At 48.4% G+C, this 25,073-nt stretch overlaps 2 protein-coding genes across 7 annotated transcripts in view; both read left to right on the forward strand.

Moving 5' to 3' along the window:
- The first annotated feature begins 541 nt into the window (after window positions 1-541).
- Window positions 542-20,215, forward strand: STAM2 (signal transducing adaptor molecule 2). Of its 2 annotated transcripts, none has more exons than XM_063161492.1 (14): window positions 542-635; window positions 5,646-5,730; window positions 7,955-8,030; window positions 9,023-9,118; window positions 11,152-11,298; window positions 12,124-12,193; window positions 12,539-12,725; window positions 13,399-13,493; window positions 13,884-13,966; window positions 14,129-14,216; window positions 14,611-14,665; window positions 15,620-15,773; window positions 16,733-16,890; window positions 17,547-20,215. In XM_063161492.1, the coding sequence occupies exons 1-14, from the start codon at window positions 596-598 to the stop codon at window positions 17,728-17,730; spliced, it is 1,518 nt and encodes a 505-aa protein (XP_063017562.1). In that variant the 5' UTR covers window positions 542-595; the 3' UTR covers window positions 17,731-20,215. The 2 variants fall into 2 exon arrangements, with proteins under 2 accessions (XP_063017562.1, XP_063017563.1); XM_063161493.1 differs by having other exon boundaries at window positions 13,887-13,966.
- A 2,262-nt stretch (window positions 20,216-22,477) lies between these two features.
- The window catches only part of CACNB4 (calcium voltage-gated channel auxiliary subunit beta 4), an 82,954-nt gene continuing 80,358 nt past the window's right edge, over window positions 22,478-25,073 (forward strand). For all 5 annotated transcript variants that reach the window (XR_010028521.1, XM_063161494.1, XM_063161497.1 and 2 more), the window contains exons 1-2: window positions 22,478-22,536; window positions 22,610-22,693. Coding sequence is in view for 4 of the 5 variants with exons in the window: in XM_063161494.1 (XP_063017564.1) it covers window positions 22,528-22,536; window positions 22,610-22,693 (93 nt within the window). In the remaining variant the exon portion in view is untranslated. The remainder of the gene's footprint in view (window positions 22,537-22,609; window positions 22,694-25,073) is intronic.

Raw genomic sequence — 25,073 nt, forward strand, 5'->3', positions numbered from 1 at the left:
GACGGTTAACAGTTTTTATGTTTTTTTTAACTTTTGCTCCTGGGATGTCAGGACGAATCACCGCCCACCATCCCCTCAGCCACAGCTGCCCCTCAGCCGCACTCCCCCCTCAATTTGCGCCCTCAGACAGCTTTAATTCCGGTTAATTAAGATTTAATTCCGGTTAATTAAAGGACAACCGGGGACAGCCCGGAGCTACCTCGCGATCCCTCAGCACTGCCGCGACATGGCGGCGCATGACGTCAAGGCGCCGTCCTGACGTCACGAGCACACGCAGCACCCCGTCAGCTCCGCCCCCGCGAGGCCCCCTCGCCGCGGGGCTGCCCTCCGCAGTGCCTGCCCCGCCGCCGTGCTCCCGGCGCCGCCGCCGGCCCCGTTCTCCCCCGGCCCGCCGGGCGGCTCCGCCGTTTCCCCTCCCGGCCGCTCATCCCGGCGGTTCGCGGCGCTGCGGGCGCGGCGCGGGCCGCGCGGGGCGGTCGGGCGCGGCGGGCAGCCCGGCTCTCGGGGCGGCCGAGGCGGGGCGGGCGCGGCGGCGGCGGCGGCTCCGGCCGGGTCAGTCGGTGCGGGGCGAGCGGCGGCGGCACCGGGGGCAGAGATGCCGCTCTTCGCCGCCAACCCCTTCGAGCAGGACGTGGGTGAGCGGCTGCGCCCGGTGCAGGGCAGGCGGGGCGGCCTCCCGTCCCCTGCCTTCTCCTCTTCCTTCTCTTTTCCCGCTTCCTTTTCCTCCTCGTTGTTTTTCTCCTCTTTTCCTCTCCCTGTTCCCCTCCCCGCTCTCCCGATCGGTGTCAGTCTCGGTCCCGTTGGGTGTCAGTGGATGATCCGGAGGAGGGTCGAGTGCTCCCATGGCTGGTTCATGGTTGGGCCGGGTGCTGAGGGAGCAGGGCTGGCCTGAGGCGGCGGCAGCCATGGGGAAGGAGCTGGGCAGGCGGCGAGGGCGAGGCTGCTCTGGGTCACAGCCAGCCCTGGGAGCGCTCCGGGCTGGAAATGTCTGGAGAGATGGAAAAGGCCCTGGGAGGTGCTGGGCCAGCGGCTGAACAGGAGCCAGGGGTGCCCAGGTGGGCAAAAGGCCGGTGTGGCACAGCCCCAGGGCAGTGCCCGTCCCTGTGCTGGCACTGCTGGGGCACCTCCAGGGCTGGGGACAGCTCTGGGACAGGAGGGACCCTGAGGGGCTGGAGCGGGGCCAGGGAAGGGAACGGAGCAGGGAAGGGCTGGAGAATCCCTGAGGGAGCCGGGCCTGGGCAGGGGCTGCAGAATCCCTGAGGGAGCCGGGCCGGGGCTGCAGAATCCCTGAGGGAGCCGGGCCTGGGCAGGGGCTGCAGAATCCCTGAGGGAGCCGGGCCGGGGCTGCAGAATCCCTGAGGGAGCCGGGCAGGGCTCACCTGGAGCACAGGAGGATCCCCAGGGATCTTTTCCCTCTCTGGAATTCCCTGCCAGGAGGGCACAGCCGGGGGGAACAGGGACAGGAGCAGAGGGAACGGCCTCAGGCTGGCCCAGGGCAGCTCAGGGGGGGCACAGCAGGAATTTCCCCATGGAAAGGGGGCTCAGGGATTGGAGCTGCCCAGGGAGGTTTGCAGTGCCCATCCCTGGGGGTGTCCCAGCAATTCTGGAGGTGGCACTCAGGGCTCTGGGCTGGGGACAGGGTGGGCATGGGCACAGCTGGGACTCTGTGACCTTGGAGGGCTTTTCCACCCAAAATAATCCCGGGATTGCTCCTGTGGCCGTGCTGGGCCCAGGGCACTGCAGCTCAGGGGTCCCTGGCTGCTCCTGCCCCATCCTGGCCGGGCTGGGGGCTCTGGCAGGGAGAGGATCCCTCAGTCCCTCCCTCCTTTCCGTCAGCAGCATCAGGGAATGGTTTGTGTCTGTTTTGCTCTGACTCCTCAAGTTTCCCAGCTTTCCCAGCATGGCTGAGGTGTCTCTGTGCCTGCTGGGTTTGCAGGGATCCAGGGAATTGTGGAATATCTGCTGCTTTTCCTCCTTTTGTTGAGGATTCCTTCCCAGCAGCTGCCCCAGAACCTCCCTGGGCACACGGTGGGAGTGTTGGGGTGGCTGTGCAGGGCCAGGAGCTGGGCTGGATCGCCCTCGTGGATCTTCTCCGTTCAGGATATTCTGTAATTCAGGGGTTACAAAACCTGCCTGGCCTTGGGCTGAGCACGGTGACTCACTTGTTTTGGTTTGTGTCCTGCCCTGACTTGTGCTGTCTTACACTCGTGCTCAGTGTCACTTCTTTGTTCCACAAGGCCTGTTCTGAGTGGCAGCACTGACAAAAGCAGTGAAATAAACGAGACACCGGGCTCGGCTTTCCTGGTGGGATCCTAGGAAAGAGAAGAATTCAACATTCCTGGGATTTTTGTCCCTGCCACAATGGGAGAGATTGAGTGCTCTTGTTGCCACACAATCTCTGGTTTGTTTGTGGTAGAAGTTGAGCTGGTTTCTTATTTTATTTATTGTTTTACTTCCAATTTCAGTTCCCTGCTGCAGTTTGCTGTTTGACCACACTCACATTTCACGTGGCTCAAACTGATGTTTGTTCATGTGGATTTTTTTTGAACTCTGTAAGATTCTTTAACAAACTTAAATGCTTCAAGGACTGCCAGGCTGCAGAACTTCAAAACTGGGACTCTGTTTGCTTAAACTTTACTCAGTGTGTTTTTCCTTTAATAATTTAATATTTATAGTTATAATTTTTATTATCACTTATTAAAATTTAGCATGTGCAGCACAATAGGAACTTGAATTATTGGGGCTAAATCTTAAAGTCCCTTTCCAGAAAAACTTTGTCATTAGAAGCTTTAAAGAAATCAGTGTTCTGTTGTAAATTCGAGCATGGAAGATATCAGATTATCACATGTGGATGCTCTGGGGAGGTGCTGAGTTTGGAATTCTGGTGCCTTTTGTTGGCTGCAGCAGTGGGGCAGATCCAGCTGCCTCTTCATGCAGAGCTGCTCTTTTCTGGAGCACCTGTGGAGAAAAAGGAATTTCCTTTTCCTACCCAACCCAGCCCTCAAGGGCTTTAATTTCTCTTAGGTTTTATTTCCTTTTTTCTTTTTCTAGTATTTATTAGTATTATTATTCCCCCCAATGTTATTATTCCCCCCAATGTTATTATTCCCCCCAATGTTATTATTCCCCCCCAATGTTATTATTTCCCCCAATGTTATTATTTTTCTGGATGTGTTCAGGCTCCACGTGCTCTCGCTGTTTGCCCAGCTCTGTCCTCCTCTCCCATGCCCTCACCCCTGGAGCAGCCTCCTTCCCTCTGGAGTTTGTTTTCCTGCCCTTCTCTCCAGGGCCACGCAGGGCTCCAGGAGGTGTTTGCTGGAGCTTGGAGAGGTCCTGCAGGGATTGGTGACAGGGGGTGAGGACATCCCCTGGTCCCTGGCTGGTGTGGGAATGATCAGGGGTGATCCTGAGAATTTTCCCTCAGTGCAAAGTTTCTTCCTTTTCCCCCCTTTCCTTTCTCCCCTTTCCTTTCTCCCCTTTCCTTTCTCCCCTTTCCTTTCTCCCCTTTCCTTTCTCCCCTTTCCTTTCTCCCCTTTCCTTTCTCCCCTTTCCTTTCTCCCCTTTCCTTTCTCCCCTTTCCTTTCTCCCCTTTCCTTTCGCCCCTTTCCTTTCTCCCCTTTCCTTTCTCCCCTTTCCCTTTCGCCCCTTTCCCTTTCGCCCCTTTCCCTTTTCCCCCCTTTCCTTTTCCCCCCTTTCCTTTTCCCCCCTTTCCTTTTCCCCCCTTTCCTTTTCCCCCCTTTCCTTTTCCCCCCTTTCCTTTTCCCCCCTTTCCTTTTCCCCCCTTTCCCCCTTTCCCTCAGTTCCCAGCTGCTTTCCTGGAGGAAAGTTTTCCTGTGGCAGTGCTTTGGGGCAGAGCTCTCCAATCTTTTCTCCTTCTGGCAGTGGGAGCAGCAAACAATTCCCAGCCCCTTCCCAGCTGCTGCTGTGAGTGCTGTCCCCTCTCCTGGGCTGGCAGTGTTCCTGTGGAACCACACAGCAGCTCAGCTCGGGGAGCTCACCCAGGGAAAATGCCCCTGGAATTCTTTATCAAAGCACCCCAAGCAGCTCATTCTGCTTTTATCATTATTTCCATGAAAGCCAGCTCAGGTCTAATGTTCCTTCATTAATTGGGGGGCTGCAGAGGACAAGTCATTCCACGTTTTTAAAGGTTATGTTCCCTCTGTGCTGAGAAACTCCTGGAAAATGCATCCTCCCACATGTGCTCCTGCTCTGGCTCAGCATCTGTGAGGGAGTTACCCTTCAGGATTGTTCCTGCACTTAGGGAAGGAGAAGAGCAGCTGCTGCTCAGTTTGTCGTGCTGGCAGGGAGGGAAATTTGCAGATCCCTGAGAGCTTGGGAAGGACAGAGCTGGGGTCCCATGGCTGCTCCCAGCACAGAGGGAACGGGCTCCTGTGGGAATGTGCTGGGAGCTGGGAGGGAGCAGCACTGAGTGGGGTGTGCTGGGGCTGAGCTGGTGTTGGGATGGGCATGAGTGGGGCCAAGGAGCTCAGGGGACCCTGTGGCTCTGCACAGCTCCTGCCAGGAGGGCACAGCCGGGGGGATTTGGGATCATCCCAGGAACAGGGACAGGAGCAGAGGGAACGGCCTCAGGCTGGCCCAGGGCAGCTCAGGGGGGGCACAGCAGGAATTTCCCCATGGAAAGGGGGCTCAGGGATTGGAGCTGCCCAGGGAGGTTTGCAGTGCCCATCCCTGGGGGTGTCCCAGCAATTCTGGAGGTGGCACTCAGGGCTGGGGACAGGGTGGGCATGGGCACAGCTGGGACTCTGTGACCTTGGAAGGCTTTTCCACCCAAAATAATTCCATAAAAATTCTCAGGTGAACTCTTCCAGCTGAAGCCTGTGATCATCAAACCTTCCTGTTGCCATGGGAGAGTTGGGATTATTTCTGCCCTGGCAGGAAAAGCTGGTGTGATTTCCACTCAGGGAAATTTCAGTGGATCCTTGGGAAGTACTTCAGGATATCCTTGGGAATCTTTCCACTCCTTAGGGATTGCATATCCAGGGAATCTGCAGCTTCCAGAGGCTGATTTCACTTGATTTTCCTTTTTTTTTTAAAGTATTTAAAATTGCAGGCACTCATTTATTTCCCACACCATCCATGAATTTGTTGTTCGTGCCCTAAAATATTGATGCACTTAGAAAAAAATTTAGCAATTCCATCATTTTTGGGGTTAGTACTGAAGGTTTTTGGTTTCAAAATAATATGTACTTCCTTGAAGTAAATATTCCAGTCTGTGAGGATTAATTATGGCCAAAACTCTAAATTTCCATGTTTTTTACATCTGCAACAAAAGGAATTTGGGATATTGGAAAAAGATTTCCTTTGTGGAAATCTTTCTGCTGAGCAGACAGATTTAGTTGAGTTTAGTTGGTTGAAACTTAATCTTGAAGCAGCAAATGCAATCAGATATTGAATTTGCTGTTTATTAACTTGGGATTTAAATAAGCTGGCTAATAAAAACTTAAAAGCACAAATAAATACCATTAAGCCTTATTAATTAATCTATAGAGTGAGTGGGACTAGATGAGCTTTAAGGTCCCTTCCAACCCAAATCATTCCATGAAATATTAATTAGGGATACATTTGATTGATAGAATCTGAACTGAAGCACCAAATCACTTAATAAATCTCCTTTTCCTTTCCAGAAAAAGCCACAAATGAGTACAACACCAGTGAGGACTGGGGGCTGATCATGGACATTTGTGACAAGGTTGGAAGCACCCCCAATGGGTAAGCTGCCCTCAGCACTGCAGGGAATTCTGTGCTGGGAGCAGGAAAATGGCACAGAGAGCTGCAGCCTCCCAAACTCATGGAGTTGGCTGGGAAATGCTTGGGGAGAAATGTTCCAGGAGGGTTTGGAGCACAGCAGTCTGTGTGTGCTGAGCACATTCCAGCTTTTGCCTGGAGTTTTTGCACAGAGTTATCCATATTTAATCATCTGGCACAAATGTGGGCAAGTGGCTGTGCCAGGAGAGAAAGTGAAACAATTTCTGGGCAGGAAAACACCTGGCAAGGACCTGGGGCTTTCATGGTGTTTGTCTGTGTCTGCTTGTCAGGAAAAATGGGAGAGAAAAGGGAAAAACAGGGATCAAAGCACAAATCACTTGGAATCACTTTAGCCTGAGTGGAACTTAAATGGAATTTCAGTGATTCTGTAGTGGCCAGAAATATTTGCTGAGTTTTTGAGTCATAACATCTTTTAAATTTGGAATGAAACTTCAATTTCTAAGATTAATTCTGGAATTAATCTTCGGTTAATTAGAATTTTTAAGCAACTCAGAATTTTCAGCAGTTCTGTTTAACATTAAAATTGGGGTTTTTTGGTTGTTTTGTTTTGGTTTTAATTGATTACCTGCCACAAGCAGTAACAGCAAATCTGTTCAGTCTGGGAATCTTTAGTCCTGAAGGAAAAAAAATGTCCTTTGTGTCCTTTATTAAAAATAAATTTTTTTAGTGCCACAAGAGTTTTGTAGAGGGAACTGTTTTAAATCTGGTTTTGGAGGAAGGGATGTTATAAAAAATTCAGTGATTTTAAAGAAATACATATGCAGAAATAGAAGTATATAAAATGCATAATTAAATGTAAATATATATATTTGTATAGAAATTAAAATCCCAAATTCTGAATTTTAAATGCCACTGCTGCTGGCATATTTTTAATTCAATTTTGTGTCGTTTTCTTCCTTTTTGCCCTTGAGAATAATGAAGATTTTTACCTACCCTAAATAAAAATACAACTTAACATAACTGAGTTGACTTTGCTGAATGGTTTGTACATGAAATAAAATGAAAATATTAGGACTAAAAGTGTATTTTTCTGGCACAGAGGCTTTTCTGTGCTTTGCTAAAACAGCAGCTCTAGTATCTGGCAGTGATACTATTTTTTAAATGCTGCATCAGCTTTTTTTTCCCCAGGATTTCATGTTTTTAAATGTTCCAAATACGAGTGTTAATGAAGCTTTGATGTGCCTGAGCTCCTGCCAGCCATTAATGCTCATTTCAAGTGTGCAAACCCCTCAGCAGCAGCATTTAAAGAGCTCTTTATTATTCTTTATTATTCTCCTCTCACCTCAGATTGTGCTGAAACAAATGATGGCAACCTTTGTGTCCTCAGGCTGAGGGAAAGGGGACCCAGGAGCTGGGAATGAATGAATTCCATGAAATACCCATTTACTGGATCCTCTCCTTTTGTGGGACATTCCCTTCCCTGTCTGCCCCAGCCTTGCCATTGCTTCCCTTCCTGCCTGGCTGCAGCTCTGGCAATGGATGTGGAATGCCAGGGAAAAAGGGAATTTCTGCCAATCCAGCTCCCAGCTGAGGACAGACAGACAGACAGACAGACTGCCCAGCCCTGAGAGGCTCAGTTTGGTGACGTTTTCATTCAGCGGGCTCAGGTGTGGTGGCATTTTTGTTCCTTAAGCTCAGCTTTGGTGACATTTTTGTTCAATAGGGTCAGGTTTGGTGACATTTTTGCTCAATGAGTTCAGCTTTGGTGACAGTTTTTTTAGCAGGTTCAGCTTTGGTGCCATTTTCACCCAATAAACTCAGCTTTGGTGCCATTTTCATTTAATAAGCTCAGTTTTGGTGCCATTTTCACTCACTAAGCTCAGCTTTGGTGCCATTTTCACTCAATAATCTCAATTTTGGTGCCATTTTCACTCAAGCTCAGCTTTGGTGCCATTTTCACCCAATAATCTCAGCTTTGGTGCCATTTTCACCCAATAATCTCAGTTTTGGTGCCATTTTCACTCACTAAACTCAGTTTTGGTGCCATTTTAACCCAATAATCTCAGTTTTGGTGCCATTTTAACCCAATAATCTCAGTTTTGGTGCCATTTTCACCCTATAATCTCAGCTTTGGTGCCACTTTGGTTCAGTTCTGGTGGAGTTTGGGCTCATTCCTTGCACAGCTCCTGTGCCTCCCATTTCTCCAGAATTTGTTGCTCCTTTGCAGAGCCAAGGATTGCCTTAAAGCCATCATGAAGAGGATGAATCACAAAGTTCCCCACGTGGCTCTGCAGGCTCTCACAGTGAGTAAATCCCAAATTCCCCCCAAAACCTCATGGGATGCAGCAATTAAATATTTACTGAGCAAATTCATTAACACCTTGATTAACCTCAGTAAATCAGGGTCTGTGCTGGATTTACCTTTTATTTTAGATTATTTGCACTCTTTTTAATTTGCATTTTTCTTTCTTATTTTGGATTATTTGCACTCTTATTTATTTGCACTTTTCTAATTTTGGATTATTTGTAGTATTTTTTAATTAGCACATTTTTTTCTTATTTTGGAATATTTGCAGCCTTTTTTTAAATTTACACTTTTTCCCCTTATTTTGGATTATGTGCACTTTTTTTAATTGCAGGGTTTTTTCCTTTTTTTGGTTTATTTGCACTCTTTATTTTTCACTTTTTTCCTTACTTTGGATTATTTGCACCCTTTTTTATTTTCACTTTTTGAAATTATGGATTATTGGATTATATATATATTATATAAAATTTGATTTAATTGCAGGTTTTTTTCCTTTTTTGGTTTATTTGTACTCTTTATTTTTCACTTTTTTCCTGATTTTGGATTATTTGCAGTCCTTTTTATTTGCACTTTTTTTTCTTTAGTTTGGTTTATTTGGACTCTTTTTTATTTGCAGTTTATTATTATTTGCACTGTTTTTAAAATTGTACTTTTTTCCCTTGTTTTGGAATATTTGCACTCTTTTTTAAATTTGCGATTTTTTCCTTATTTTGTATTACTTACATTCTTTTTTAAAATTTGCATCTTTTTATCTTATTCTTGATTATTTGCACTATTTTTTAAAATTTCCACCTTTTTTCTTATTTTGGATTATTTGCACTCTTTTTATTTTCACTTTTTGAAATTTTGGATTATTTGCACTCTTTTTTTTTTGCATTTTCCCCCTTATTTTGGGTTATTTGCACTCTTCTTTTTATTTGCACTATTTATATTTTGGATTATTTGTACTTTTTTTTCCCTGCATTTTCCCAATTGTGTTTCTGCTGTCAGCTTTTAGGAGCCTGTGTGTCAAACTGTGGGAAGATTTTCCACTTGGAGGTGTGCTCCAGGGATTTTGCCACTGAAGCTCGAGCTATAATAAACAAGGTAATTGTTTATGAGCCTGAATTTCCTGGGGAAAGATTATTTTGGTAATTTCTCCAAATGAATGTTGTAGTTAATGCACATTTTCTGTGTTTTCACTGAAATTTGTGTCATTTTTACTGTGAAAAAATAATCTGTTGAAGAGCTGACAGCTGATAATCCTTCACACTTTTACAAAATTACATGAGCAATTTTAATTAAAAGCTGTGTTCCTAAGCCCCATTAATGTGATCATGATAAGTGCAGCTTTTCTTGAGGAGAGTTTTTATTGGGCTTGAAGGAAATTCCCGGGCTGAAGTGAAAGGGAAAATTATGAGGAAGTGAAATACATTTGTATAAGGGAAAGGATGAAGTTACAGACAATCCTTTTTAGCTTTTTAGAGATTCTGGGAATGTTGAATGAGAAAATAACCAAGAAAAGGAGACTGAAATGGTTGTGGTCAAGCAGCTGCTGGGCTCTAAATGTGGCTGTAAGGATTGAGTAAGCAGGAGCAGCTTTTCCCTAATCACTGCTCCACTTGGAGACAAACCTGGTTAATGGGTTAAAAAGGAGTTTTCAGATCCCTGCAATCATCAGAGGCTGAGCAAAGCAATTAAGGAAAGTAATAAAATTGCTGGGAAGCAAAATGAGTTCACAGCTCTTGTGTTTCTGGCTTTTGTGGGAAAATAGGTCTGCAAGTGCTGCCTGCGTTCCCATTAGGCAGGGTGCATCCTGGGGCTCACACTGACCTTCAGCAACCAGGGGTGGGCAGGGGTCCCTCACAGGGGTGGGCAGGGATCCCACCCAGGGGTGGGCAGGAGTGCTGGGATCCCAGCCAGGGATGGGTTTTGGAGCACAATTTCTGTGTTCTTGGGAAATACTGACCCTTTATCCCCAGCTCTGCCCCCTTGGAGGAATAATGAATAAAATTGGGCTTTTCCCCTCTTTTCCATGAGAAAATGAGTTTAGCCAAGTGTGACAAACATCTTTGTGCTGCTCCTGAGCCCAGCAAAGTTTCTGGTTAAAAATGCAGGTTGGAGCCTGGCACCTGGCAGTGCCCTCCCTGCTCAGCCCATGCTGGGATCTGATTCCTTGGGGTGGGAATCTTGTCCCAGTGCCAGGATCTGGGGCTGCCACAGAAATCTCAGGCAGAGCATAAATTGATCTTGGTTTGCCCCCACTCCAAGCAAATCATCTTCTTTTACCAGCTCAGCTCCACTTTGGGAACAAAAACTGTCCCCATGGATTGTCCCCATGGATAATTCCTTTTTGTGGGAGAAGCTGTGGGAGACACAGATCAGGGGTTTGTGAGGGTCTCTCAGCTGGGACAAAGCTGTCCTGACATCTGAGGAGAAACTGCAGAGGCCAGAAAAGGTGGATGGGAGGGAAAGGTTCCTTGGAGGAGTTCTTGTAGGAAAAGATTTCTTGAAGGATTTCTTGTAGGGGAGGATTTCTTGGAGGAGTTCTTGTAGGAAAAGATTTCTTGGAGGAATTCTTAGAGGGAAAGATTTCTTGGAGGATTTCTTAGAGGGAAAGATTTATTGGAGGGAAGGATTTCTTGTAGGGAAAGACTTCTTGTAGGATTTCTTGTAGGGAAGGGGTTCTTGGAGGAGTTCTTGGAAGATTTCTTCTAGGGAGAGGTTTCTTGGAGGAGTTCTTGGAGGAGTTCTTGGAGGGGAAGACAGTGGCTTATACCAGACCAGTTTTTGTGGTTGGGAAGTGGAAAACAACACACTTGAGAAGGAATGAAGAGAAAATTGAGGTTAAATGGAGGGTGAGTAACACAGAGAGGCAGAAATTTGGGATAAGTGTGGTAGGCAGCCTGAATTTCTCCAGAATTGGTGCTCCAGGAGCTCAGCATGTTCTCTGGAATATCAGATCAGGGTATAAAAGGTCAGATATTCTACACTCTGCTCCCCAAATCTTCTCAAGCTACACAATTATTAATAATTAAGCATATTTATAGTAAAATGTGTTTGGTAACAATTTTGGTAACGGCTCCTCCTGTTTATTTTGAGGCTCAAAAATCCCCTTTTATCCAATTTTGTTCTTCCAGGCTCACCCAAAAGTGAGTGAAAAGCTAAAAACCCTCATGGTGGAGTGGTCAGAAGAATTCCAGAAAGACCCACAATGCAGTTTAATATCTGCAACCATCAAATCCCTGAAGGAAGAGGGGGTCACCTTCCCTGCAGCAGGGTCCCAGGTGAGAGCTGCTGTGGGACAGGGATGGTCCCAGGCTCTGGTGTCCTTTCCCAAATCCCCTTTTCCTGTTTGTCCCAGGAGTTGGCCTGGGTTTGGAGTGCTTAATTTTTCACTTCTGGTGGTTTGTTGTGCCCAATCTGACAGCAGAAATGCCAGGTGGTTTTTTCCTGACTTCTTGATACTTCTAAATATTTCCACGTTATTCAGTCCTGAAAATTGAAATTACGATTTCTATTACAATTTACTCACACAAAGTTTACTTCCCTCGATATGAAACACAGAGGGTTTTTTAACTTTTACAAACACTGTGAGTTTTTTAACTTTTACAATCCCTCCTCCCTCCACAAAGATGTTTTCACTTCTAAATCTGATCTATGTGTAAAACATATGGCAGGAACATGGGAGAGTTGGGCACTGGCACCCAATTCCAGTTCCTGGTGGGAATGAAAACTCCAGGGATGATTTCACTGTGCTGCTGGGGAGAATTGTAGGATTTCAGTCAGCAGCTCCCAACTGCAGCATCTTGTCTCTTGAAGGGAGCATAAAAGTGGAAAGAATCATTTAAGTGAGTAGTCTCACTGTAATAAATATGACTAAAATAATTATGTCAATAAAATCAGTTATTTCAATTAAATCTCAGTATTTCTTTTACTGTTTTTTTCCCTGCTGAAAACAGAAACAAGCCTGAAGAGTGGTGACTTTTATTTCTGAGATCACCTGGATTCCATAATTCACCTGATCAGGAACATCTCAGTGCTAATTTTTAAAAATACCAAATTATGGAGATGTCATTGTCATTTGTCCCTCTGTTGTCCCACCTTTGCAGGCCTCCACCAGTGCTGCTAAGAATGGCTCCTCATCCAGTAAATCCAAAGAAGATGAGGATATAGCTAAAGGTGAGTTGCTGTCTCAGCCTTGGGTTGGACTCCAGAAGTTTGGTTAAAAAGCAGAAATGGGAATTTGGGCTCTTTCCTGCTGCACAGGATTGAAGTCAATGCCACAGTGGGTTGGGAATTGTGGCATTCCAGGTGTTTCCCTCATCCATGGGGATGTGGGCTAAGGCACATTCCTCCCCATCACACAGCATTTTAAATGTTACCTTCCAGTACTACAGCAGCAGACACAGACCTTGCTTAAATAAGCCAATAAATCCTGTTTTTGTTAAATCAAACAATCAAACTGCTTTGTCTGCAGGGGTAAACCCCTCAAACCTGTTCTCTTCCTCTCTGCCCCACCTGCAGCCATTGAATTGTCTTTGCAAGAGCAGAAGCAGCAGCAGCTGGAGACCAAATCCTTGTACCCACCTGCAGAAATGGCACAGAACCCCCAGAGCCTGAGGAAGGTGCGAGCCCTGTATGACTTTGAAGCTGTGGAGGACAATGAGCTCACCTTTAAAAGTGGAGAAATTATTTTTGTTTTGGATGACAGGTACAATACACTCAGGTGGAGCTGACTTTGTTCCACCACTCTTGTTTCTCTCAGGGTAGCACATTTTTCCTCTGATGCTTTTTCCCCCTCACAGAAATGTCATTGTCACTCTGCCCTGCCTCACATCCCTTTCTCTTCCTTTTATCTTTCCAAATTCCTTGTTTCTGACCTCAAATCTTTTTTAGTGCAGGGAGAACCTCGAGTATTTCATCCAATTTGTAGTTTGGAAGATAAATCTTAGTTGGTTGTCTGACATAAGAAAATGCACTGGCATCACATTCCATCTACTTCCAGCAGCTGTTAAACCTCTGGCTAGCAAGAATCAGATTTGCCAAGAATAAAACTGATTTAAAATAGCTAAAATAATGATTGTTGTTAACACCTCTAGGGATATTACAATTTTAAAGGGCTGGCAAGTAATCAATATAAAGATTTGATGGGTTGTGTTCAATTTTCAGTGATCCCCGGACTCCTCTTCCTCCCTTCCCTCCCCTGTGCCCCAGCCCCTGTTTGGCTTTGTGCTAATCCCTGCCAAGTTCTCTTTTAGATATCACAGGGTTTTGGTAAAAAACCCACCAAATATGTCTGTGTACCTCAGATTTTCAGTAAAAACCCCAAATGTGTCTCTGGCTGTGTTCCCCCCTGAGCTGTGTAACCCTTTTTATTTCCCCAGCGATGCCAACTGGTGGAAGGGGGAGAACCACAGGGGAGTGGGGCTGTTCCCATCCAATTTTGTCACCTCTGACTTGTCTGTGGAGCCCGAGGCAGGTGAGTTACCTGCTGAAGTGATGGATGGATCCTTGCACAGGCAGCTCAGTGCTGCAATCCTAATTAGCCCAGCAGCAAAACAATCTCCTCTGTCAGCCCCAGGAAAGAATTCAGAGACACCCTGCCCTTGTTTCAAACAATCAAGCACAGATATTCCAGAACTCCCCTTAATTTCTGTCTCTGTTTCTCTTTGAAGTTATTACCATTTTCTGTGACAGAAATTTGGTTCGATTCACCATAATTCCTTGTCAGCAACATATTTACAAATCCAGCAAATTGCCATTTCAAATGTCACAGTGTCTTTTCACACAGAAAAATAACAAGGAGCAAATGTTTGTTTGAAGTTATCACAGCAACAGAGAGAAAAGAAACTCATCTCTGTTCTTCCAGCAGCTGTGGATAAAATCTCTGTTCCTGAGGACACTGCAGAAGAAATTAAGAAAGCAGAACCTGAGCCAGTTTATATTGATGAGGTATGAAGCCACTTTAAAATAAAATATTGCTGGGCTTTTACATTCCTTCAGTGCTGAATGCTGGCAGATGATTCTTTTTCTATAAAGAACTTTTATTTGAATGTTAAACCAATCTTGGCATGGCTGGGAAATCAGAGTTCTTCATCTTGGCTTCCCTTTCAGGATAAGATGGATAAAACACTGCAGGTACTTCAGAGCATAGATCCCACAGATTTAAAGCTTGATTCCCCAGATCTTCTCAACTCAGAAGGTACTTGCAGCACTAAATGAGCTCTTTTTTATGACTTCTTCTCACAATTACCTTTTGTGGATTGAGCTGGGAGTTCTTTGTGTTTATTTTAAGCTTAGGGGAGCTGTGCTCTGTACTAACAGTGCTGGAGAACACTTATTTCACCGTGGGAGTGTGGGGCTCTGGGGATAATTTGAATTTTTTTAATAGTTCCAAGCCAGCTCCACGTTTAGCAGAGTCATTTGCATAACTCCCAGCTCTGTAAAATGCCTGAGCTTTGCAAGATGCATCTACCAGTCCCAACCCTGAAATAAATAAGAAAATAATTTTACAGTAGTTGGATAAAATATTTCTGGCTGCATTTAAACATTTAATTGTGCAAGACATCAACTGCCTCAACACTTTGTCTTCACAGATATCTGCCAGCAGATGGGTCCAATGATAGATGAAAAACTAGAAGAGATAGATAGGTGAGCACAATTTATTCACTCATTTCCTTCAAATTGGGCAGGTTTAATGAGATTTCCTTGGTACTTTCATCTCCTGAGCTAGAAAACCTTGCAAGAAAAACATAATAACTTTATTTTTAATGCTGAAATATCAAGTTCTGAGTGTGTGCACTGAGATTTGATTGCTGCTCTCCCAAAATTCCCTGCACAGGTCACAGATGCTTTTTACTTTGGCATTTTGTGCCTGTAGCCTTCTCCAGGCTGTCCAGAGGTTTGAATTTTCAGCCTGTTGGTGATTATTCCAGGTTTTCCTCACCTCTCCCTCCTCAGATTTGGCTGCCCAGTGCCTGAAGGGGCTGATCAGGAAAATGGAGAGGGACTGGGGACAAGGGCTGGAGGGACAGGAGCCAGGGAATGGCTCCCAGTGCCAGAGGGCAGGGATGGGTGGGACACTGGGAACTGGGAATTCCCAGAAGCTGGGGCTGCCCCTGGATCCCTGGCAGTGCCCAAGGCCAGGCTGGAGCAGCTGGGACAGTGGGAGGTGTCCCTGCCATGGCAGGGTGGCACTGGATGGGCTTTAAGCTCCTTCCCACCCAAACCATTCTGGAATTTTGGGATTCAGCTGAAATTTGGGACACTGGGAGGTGCCCAGAAGGGCAGAAGGTTGGAATGAAATCTTGTAAGATCCCTTCCATCCCAAACCATTCCATGATTCTGTGACTCCTGGGAATATTTGAGGGTGAAAGAACAGGGAATTCCAGCTGGGAGTTGCTGGTTTGGTGCCACCAGTGATTGTGCAGCTCTTGGATTTTCCTTCCAGTCACACAACAGCAATTTTTCAATATTAATGGGTTAAAAATGACCTTTTACCTTTCAGAGGCTTATTTCTCTTGCACATTTCATGCAGCACTGGTCTTTCCTCCCCATGCAAGATGTCCCAGCAGCTCAGTGCCCTCTCCATTTGTTTTGGGACAGGAAACATTCCGAGTTATCCGAGCTGAACGTGAAGGTTCTGGAAGCTCTGGAGCTCTACAACAAACTGATGAATGAGAGCCCCATGTACTCAGCCTACTCCAAACTCCAGCACCCTGCACAATTCCCACCCACCTCCTCTGGGGTCTCTGTGCAGGTCAGTGTCCCTGGGATCCTGAAATTCCCTGCTGCTTATCCCTGCTTTAAAAAAACCACAGCAAAAACCAAAGGGAGCCCACGAGCAATCTGACATTGCCTTTGCAAGAAATTGGGATTTATGCACTGGAACAGAAGGTTTTGCTTGGCCACTGTTGAGAATTCCAGCAGATCCCTTCCATAATTCATTCCTTGCAGTTGGGATTGGGTGTTGCAGCAGCCTGGTGGGTATTCTTGCTGTGAGTCATGTCAATCTCCAAGTAAAATGTTCCCTTCTTATCTCATGGTGGGGATGGGAGGGAACTGGGCTATCAGTCTATTAATCCCAAGTGTATTTTTTGCTAAATATAGAAACACTCTGCTTTTAGCTCCTTTTGCCCTTAGAAAAATGAACATTTTGTATCAGTTCTAAACATGTGGTATTTGTGCTCCAAACTGTTTTACACTGTCCCTAATGATGGCTTAAGGAATAAACATGGAGGGGAAGGAGAGATTTTCAAAAAGCACAGAATGAGGGTTTTTACTTGAAATGAATTTTACTTTCATGTTAATTGTTCAGTGGGAAAAGAATAGTTGCCATGGCAACTGCTAGATCTGAAAATATGTCAGTTAAAAGTAATTCCGTGTCCTTAACTCCAGTAACGATGGAAAATTCATTATATTTGGAGGTTACAAAGTAATTTAAGCCAAAAGGCAGCTGGAGTTTGCTGTTTCCTCCCAAGACTGGTGCCTAGAAATGCAGGATAATGCTGGGCTTTATTTGGGACAAACCTGTTTATCCCAAATGCAGCCCCCAGCAGCAGCTCCAGCCCGTGGCACCTGGATTTGGAGGGAATCTTGCATTATTTAAACCAGAATTGGCAGAAAGTGCAGGTTTGGCTTCCAGCTGTAGAATATTCTGGTGGGTTCACTCCAGAGCTTGCTGAGCACCAAATCTGCTGGCTTTGCTTTGCTTTGCAGTCGTATCCTGTGCAGCCTCCCAGTGGGAATTACATGATCCAGGGGGTGTCCATGTCCCCAGGGTACGGCCTGGCCCCCGAGCAGGTGGCCCAGGTGAGGTCCCTGCCCCAGAGCATCAACTCTGCAGCCACTCAGCCACCTCCAGCTGCTTATTTAAGGTATGGACCCAGCAATTTCTTCTTCTGGGGGGAATTTTGCCACTTTGCATGTTTTTGTGGCGTTTACATTTAGTGACACGTCATTTTTGAGAGGAAAATACCAATTTTAGTAAACCAGGGAGCAGTGACAGCATTATTCTGGGTGAAACTGATCCTGCACAAGGAGATTTCCCAGGAAGGTTGAAAAGGAACCTCTGATCTTGGCTTTAAGCACTCAGCACCAAAGATTGAAAATTAAATAGTAGGAGTAAGTTAAAGAGTAAGTTGAAGAGCAAGAGTAAGTTGAAAAGGAAAAGTTACATAGTAGAATTATTAAGATGCTGGAAGAATTTTGAGGGTGAAAATGTTTCTTAGTGCAAAAGCCATAAAAAACTGCCATGTTAGAGGCATTAAAGGTATGGAATTCCTGGGAAACTGTTTATTAACATGGAGGAGTGACTGGAGGGAAAGTGCAAGGCCAGAGCTGATTGAAGTTGAGAGCGTGCATGTCAAAAACTGTATTTTTGCAGCCGGCAAAACGTGAAATTGCTTCCAAAGTGACCTTTTTGGTCAAATGTACATATTTTGGGGGCTCCCAGCTCGTTTTGGGGGTGCCCTTGGTGCCGAGGTGTCCCTGGGCTGTCCCTGTGAGCGTGGTTGGTGTTGTGTCCCCGCAGCCCCGGCCCCGAGCCCGCGCTGCCGCAGCCCTTCCCGAGTGGCACCGCCGCCTTCCCCCAGCACCAGATGGGCGTGGACATGGCAGCGTTCCAGAGCAACCAGGGAGCAGCTTACCCCGTGGCACTGCCTGCTCACTCCCTGCTCCAGCAGCAGCCCAGTTTCCATCAGCAGCCCCTGCTGTGAACAGCCGGGATGGAGGAGTTCCGAGCTCGGCGGTCTTTGGGAGTCCCTGCCGTGGATATCCAAGTCCATCTTCCTCTCAAATAGCCCAGCTCGCTGCGTTAGGGTGGTGCAGAGTAAAAATAGGCACCAGCTCTGATGGTTATTTGCATTTTTGCATCCTGAACTAGATTAGGGGATGGTTTAAAATAATTCCCCGTTCCTCCGAGTCCCTTTTTTTTCCTCTTTCTCTGCGCTTTCAGGAAACGTCACTTGCGAGTCTTTGAAAGATTGTCCCAAAATAATTCTCTTTGCAATGTGTTTCTGGAAGCTTGAGGATGCTGAGATGCTGTTGCTTTGCCTCCTCTGGTGTCTTCTGTGATCCTTGTGTCCCAGTGGCTTTAGGGAACCTCTGCACTCCGGAGTCCCCTTCCTGAAGGACGCTCTGCGCAATCCGAGGGGTCCCTGGCTCCAGCTGCAAGAGGAAACTCTGCCCTCAGGACCACAGCCCTGTGGAAATAGGAGGAAAAGAGGGGTTTAACAGTGTTTTGGAAGTCACAGAGGATTGCTGTGTTTTTCTTGAGGAAAAGAAGTTTTCCTCCCGTTCCCCGGTGTCTTGGCACAGGTGGCACTGCCAGCACGAGGCTCCTTGGCAAGGGCAGGCAGGGGATGCTCCAGGTGGATCCAAGGGGCTGAGCCAGGAACTCACAGGATCTCTCTTCAGTTTTCCTTTCTGGATGGATGTAGAAGTGAAGGAGCATTGGGATTCCTTGTGGGAAAGGAGGGGCTGGAGAGTGTTTGAAGCTGCTGAAGCCTCTGAGGATCTGTTCCCTTTGCAGGGGGAGCTGAGTGGAACAGGAACCCTCCTTATGGGACCAGGGGGTTCTGCCTCCCTTGGATTTCCTCTCTCTGCCCCTGTGTCCATGTCTCAGCCAGCCCTGAGCCCAGAGCAGCTCTGCACCACTGGGAAGGGGGGGTTTGAGGCCATCCCACGTGCTGGGGGTGGGATTGGGCTCCTGTGCACAGGAAATCCAGAGCCTTTCCCTGCAGGAGGGATTGCCTCGGAGCTGGGGAGAAAAGGAACCCAAGAATTTCTCCCCTGATGCACTTTTTGAAGGGTGGGGTTTGTCCAAGGGAGCACATGAGCTGGATTATCCTTTGGGAATGTGGGAATTCCTTCTTTTTCTTGTTTCAACTGCTGAACAAAAAAATCACTTCATCCTCCTGTTTACCTCCTCACTGGAGCATGGTCACATTTATCCTGCTTTTAACCACCTCTGCTGAGGGATAATCCTTGGTTTGGGGAAATAATGGAAGCAAATTACTGATAAAAACATCCCCATTAAATGCAGGAAGCTCCCAGATGTCTGAATAAGCATTTTTGATGTATAAACTTCATCCCAGACTGGAACTCCCAGGCTGCTGAGTGACCAAACCCACCCTTCACTCAGCACCTCCTTTATTTAATTATTTGCTATCTTGACCTTATATTTGCAGCCTCGTGCTCATGCAAAAAGTGCTCTTTAAATCACTTTTTATTGAAATGTGTGCAATTGGAAGGAGGATTTTGTCTTTCTTTTGGACATTAATTTGTCTTGATCCTTGCCCTGGAAGTAGCTCAGTACAAATAACTCACGTGGCAATACTGAAGTGTTCTGATAACTTGTTCCTTGTGTCTTCTGAGGAAATGAGTTTATTTCAATGCTGCTGTTCCAAATTCTTATTGTTTGGAGCTTTTATTTGTCAGAGTTTACTTTGTTCCAAGTTGGTTTGGGGTAGAACTAAACCTTGCTCTCGTTGCTATCAATTCTCCATGTTTGTTAGGAAATTTAAATTGGTGTTTTTTTGGATTCTGAGCTTTGGGCCAAGAGAAATCTTCAATTGAGCCAGCCAGATGTGATTTGATGATGTTAATCGTTAAGTATAAATAATGTATATACTCATTTGTCTGAGATTTTCTACACAGCTCCACACATGCCTGAACTTTTATAAAAGCAGGATTTGTCCTTCTGTCACCTCTTCTACTCCTAACTCTGTGATATGCAACTTGTAGATAGTGTAAAATAATTTAATTATTATTAAACCAGTGTATTTAGAGGGGGTTGGTGTTTCTCTTCATACTTCTAGACATGATCATATTTATTTTTAAGGCCTGATTGTAACTGAACATGCTGCCAAAGGATTTCTCTAACTCCAGATTTCTACCTTAGGTTTCTACCTGCTGTTTTCTATCAGGAATTCAGGGTGGAGAACTCCTGCTTTTTCATACAAACCCTTAACATAGGAACCTTTCTAAGGAGACTTTCCACGTGGTATATTTGTTTCATGGGTGTTAAGTGTCACTGTGAGATCCATTTCCTTTGGTGTGAGCTGGGGACCTGTTGTGTCTGTTCAGTTTGTCACCCCAGAGTGCTCTGAGGGCTTGTGCTCTGTCACCTGATGTCAGCCACGCTTTGTCTCTCCAATTGGCTCCAGAAATAATGGTAAAAATCAGATTATTCAAACCTTCCACGTGCTCTTGTGTGTTCTTTGTGCTGCAGGGTTTGGTGGGGATGGCCTGGGCTTGTGGGACTCTGTGGCCTCTCTCAGGGGTCATTTCCTGAGATCAAGATGATTTTCTTCCCTTGTTTTCATCTGTGCATCTTTTCTAAGAGCTCCCTGTGCAGGCACTGCCCCTCTTGCACTGAGAGTGTCTGTGGGATGAGCAACATTTGTTCACAAACACACCCTGGAGAACTCCCTGCTCAGAGAGGAAGAGCTGAGTCCTGTGGTCCTGCCTGAGAATTCTGGCCCATCCCAGAAAATCAGGAATCCCTGGGCTTTTATCCTGCTGCTGAGGCTGTGCATGGACACCAGAAACACCTGAGAATTCTGGCTGATGCCAAAAACGAGGGTGACTCCCTGGGCTTTAACCCTGCTGGGAGGCTGTGCATGGACACCAGAAACACCTGAAAAATTCTGGCTCATGCCAAAAAATCAGGGTGCATCCCTGGGCTTTCATCCTGCTGCTGAGGCTGTGTGGGGACACCACAAATGCCTGCAAAGAGCCCCAAAAATTGTCATTACACATGACACATCAGTCACTGGTTTTCGTCCTTTTTTTTTACAGCCCTTCTCACCCCAGTGTGTTGATTTAGGGTCACTTCAGGCTGGAAGTCAACCTTTAAAAAGCCAGATCATATCCTGAATTACTGGGAAATACTGGCTTGTTTTCCCTTCTGAATCCATGGTGTCTCTGGAGAGAATATTTCCCTGGGAAATCAGCCACCTCACGGTTAATGTTTCAACAGAAATGCCTTCCTAGGACCAATTCAGTGATGAAACTGAATGTAAAAATAATCTCATTTAGACCACAGCCTGAGTGACCCACATTCACCTCGGCCACAGAAACCAGGCTGCTCCTTTCAGCCAAGGATGGAAGGATTTGGTGTCTGGAGTGAGGCAGGAGGAAACTGGCTGTGCTCAGAGCGTGTAGGTGTGAGCGAGGGTGTGCACAATCCTGCCCATCCCAGTGTGAGTGAGGGTGTGCACAATGCTGCCCATCCCAGTGTGAGTGAGGGTGTGCACAATCCTGCTCTGCCCATCCCAGTGTCAGTGAGTGAGGGTGTGCACAATCCTGCCCATCCCAGTGTCAGTGAGTGAGGGTGTGCACAATCCTGCCCATCCCAGTGTAAGTGAGGGTGTGCACAATCCTGCTCTGCCCATCCCAGTGTCAGTGAGGGTGTGCACAATCCTGCTCCTGCTCATCCCAGTGTCAGTGAGTGAGGGTGTGCACAATCCTGCCCATCCCAGTGTCAGTGAGTGAGGGTGTGCACAATCCTGCTCTGCCCATCCCAGTGTCAGTGAGGGTGTGCACAATCCTGCCCATCCCAGTGTCAGTGAGGGTGTGCACAATCCTGCCCATCCCAGTGTCAGTGAGGGTGTGCACAATCCTGCTCTGCCCATCCCAGTGTCAGTGAGGGTGTGCACAATCCTGCTCTGCCCATCCCAGTGTCAGTGAGGGTGTGCACATTGCTGCTCCTTCCCATCCCGGTGGGAGGTGAGATGTGTCTGTAGGTGATGCTCGGCAGTGGGAAGGAAATCCAGGTCGTTTCCAAATCTTCCTCGGATTTTATTCCAACTCCTCATCTCCTGATTTAGCTGTTTCCCTCCGTGCCCTGGGCATGGATCTCTCTCCCGGGCTGGGAGTGCTGTCGGTCGGTGCTGATGGATGTGGGAAGGGCTGGGCAGGGCCTGGGGCTCGGCTGGACGGGCCCGCTGGGCTCCGAGGGCGCTGCTTGCCCAGGGCATCCCCCAAGGAACGGACCTTAAATCCCATCCAGTGCCACCCCTGCCATGGCAGGGACAGCCCCCACTGTCCCAGGCTGCTCCCAGCCCCATCCAGCCTGGCCTGGGACACTGCCAGGGATGCAGGGGCAGCCACAGCTGCTCTGGGAATTCCCAATGTTCCATCCATCCCTGCCCTCTGGCACTGGGAGCCATTCCCTGGCTCCTGTCCCTCCATGCCTTGTTCCCAGTCCCTCTGCAGCTGTCCTGGAGCCCCGGACCCTTCCCCTCTCCCGGTGGGCATCCCCAGCTCTCTCCCAGCGCTCAGCGGGGCTCCGGGCTCGCCCCTCCGCTGGAACCGTGCCGGGGCCGGGCTCCGGGCTCGCCCCTCGGCTGGAACCGTGCCGGGGCCGGGCTCCGGGGGTTTTGCCGTCCCAGCCCCGCCCCGGGGCCGCCCCCCGCCCGCCGCCCCCTCCCCAGCGCGCTCCGCCCCGGCGGCGGCTCCGCTGCGCCCGGAGAGCGCCCGGGAGCGCGGGGAGCGGCGGGAGCGGAGCCATGGCCGCGGTGCGTGCGGGGCCGGGGTGGCGGGGCCGGGACAGGGACAGGGACACCTCCTTGACGCTTTGTCCCCGGGCAGGTGACGAGGGGCACCGCGACGCGCCGCAGCCGCCTCAAGCGCTCGGACGGCAGCACCACCTCCACCAGCTTCATCCTGCGGCAGGTCAGCGCCGGGGCTGGGCACAAGCGGGGGCTCGGGCACAAACGGGGGGCTCGGGCACAAACGGGGGCTCGGGCACAAACGGGGGGCTCCGGGGCTCGGCGGGGCCGGACCCCGTGCGGAGCGCTGCCCGGGGATGCTCCGGCTCCGGCACCGCTGGAGTTGCGGGCACGGCGGAGTTCGGGGCTGGGAGCGGCCCCGGAGCCCGGCTGCGGCCGGAGGAACGCACGGATCGTCCTCGCCTCGGGCTCCCGGCGGTGGCTGACCCGCTGGGCGTCTCCTCGTTATTCCCCGGGACACCGGGAGATGCTCTTGGCTTAGGGAATGGGAGCTGAGGTTTAGTGATCTCCTGACTTGAGGATTTCTGGAAGGGAAATGGTTTTAAGTGTGTCAAGAGCATCGGTATCTGAGGGTGGGCTGCTCAGAGCTGGTTGCACAGCAGCTCCGTGCACTGCAGGAGCACTGGTAGCCATCAGCGTGGAACCTCATGCTAACGTTCCCCTTTTCATTCTCTGCTCCCCTTTTCCTTCCCTGCTCCCCTTTTCCATCCCCGTTCCCAGTCTCCCACTCTGCCTGCCAGCTGTCCCTGCTCAGACACAGACTGGCATCCCGAGTCCCCTGGAGCATCACCCTCGGCTCAAACCCCTGTTTGCAGTAAATATTATCAGTTTCATTGCCAAGTCCAGCGTGTGCAGCACTCCCCAGAGCATGACCCTGCATCCCAGCTTGCCCAGGGACTCCAGAGGAATTGAAGGAGGCTCAGGGGAAGCAGAGCCGGGCCCTTGGCAGATCCAGGGACACTTGCCGTGCATGGCAGCGTGCTGTGCTCGGGCCATGGAGGTTGCCCTGTCACAGAGGGGGATTTAAAGAACCCAGGGAGGTTACATTTGCCTGCTGGCACCTCCTTGTCACAGCCCCGGCCCAGAGCAGCTGTTTGGGGCTGGCAGTCCCCGTTCCCAGAGTGACATGTGAGAGTCTCGGGATGAGTCTGATGTTCAGGGTGATGTGAGCCGTGCAGACTGGAGTTGAAGCGAGGATAAACGAGCAGAAAGGCAGTTTTGGGTTATGCTGGAGGGTTGAGGAGATGCTGCCGTGGGTGCTCCTGGGAGATGTCCTGGAGCAGCTCTCAGTCTGGCAGGGGAGCTGCTTCCAGAGGTGGATTTGTGATACCTGGGAATTCGGGGTTGGTGGTTTGGGCAGAGGGTCCTTGGCATCACCTGGTGTCCAAGGCAGCAGGAATGACCTGGAATTTTGGAAGCCAGGCCTTTGTCTGGTTTGTGGGGACTCACTTCTCTCCTGACCCCATGGGGGTCATTCCCCCATCCACACTGGATGGGCCCTTCCAGTTTAGAGCAGGAAAATCAGGTGATGGGATGTTTTCCCTGTCCTTTACCCTCCCACAGGGAAGTTCTCCCTCATAACAATCAGGCTCTGCAAGCACAAGTGGAACAGAAAGTCCCACCAGCAGGGATCAGCTTCAGGCAGCACTGTGGTGCTTGTAGGTCTGATTTAAAAACAAATGGGAATTCTGTCAGTGGGATCTGTAATCTGTAAAAATTAAATCTTTTGTACATCTTGTATACATGAAAAACTGAGCACCAGCTTCTCCCCAAACCCATAGTACCTATGGAAATGACATCCTTGGTTTCCTTCTGTGCCAGGAGAGAAGCAGCTCCCTGGGATTTGAACTCATTACTCGACTTTTCATTATGTTGCATTTAATTTCTGGTTTCGATCCGTTGCTCAATCTAATTTAGGAAGGGAATAACGTTTGGAGGAGCTTTTGGATTTGCATTTTTTTTGTCCACACTGTGTGGTGGGAAGCAGGGAGGTTCTGTGGGGTGTGTGTGTGTCCACAAGGACAGAGCTCCCAGCTCCAGCCTGTCCGTGTGGGGAGCCAGCAGTGCCCTCTCTGCTGGGGGAGATGCTGCTCTGGAGGGCACAGGGGGACTCCTGTACTGCCAGGAACAGCCAGGGGTGTGCTGGGAATCAGTGGGATGATGTTTGAACACCCCCAAAGGCAGTGGGGTCCCTGATGTCCTGGAGTGACTCCTGGTGCAGATTCCCAGCTGTGCCAAATCCAAGGCTGGTAGCAGAGCTGGCACTGAAGGGGTCAAGTGTGGCCTTTGAGCAAGGAATGGGTGCACAGAACTGTTCCTCTGACGTGGCAGGTGCTGCTCAATTAGAGCCAAGAACCCCCTTAAGGGACAGGAGTCAATTATTAGACACTAATTAGGGCAGCTGGAAACATGTGCTTGTGATTCCACACAACGCTGGCATCAGAACTCCTCATTGTGTTTTCTGGGGGTTTGTGACACAGGATTTGGTGTTTTCTCTTTTAATTGTGGCAGGATCAATTTATTCCCTGTGATTTCTGATGAGA

Source organism: Melospiza melodia, chromosome 8, assembly GCF_035770615.1.
Source record: "Melospiza melodia melodia isolate bMelMel2 chromosome 8, bMelMel2.pri, whole genome shotgun sequence".
NCBI lineage: Eukaryota > Metazoa > Chordata > Aves > Passeriformes > Passerellidae > Melospiza > Melospiza melodia.

Bases quoted from the DNA above. Each gene is read 5' to 3' on its own strand.
- STAM2 (XM_063161492.1), top strand. From the start codon at position 596: ATGCCGCTCTTCGCCGCCAACCCCTTCGAGCAGGACGTGG. The intron at 12,726-13,398 runs GTACAATACACT...TTATTTCCCCAG, and splicing joins ATTTTTGTTTTGGATGACAG to CGATGCCAACTGGTGGAAGG. The intron at 14,666-15,619 runs GTGAGCACAATT...GTTTTGGGACAG, and splicing joins AAACTAGAAGAGATAGATAG to GAAACATTCCGAGTTATCCG.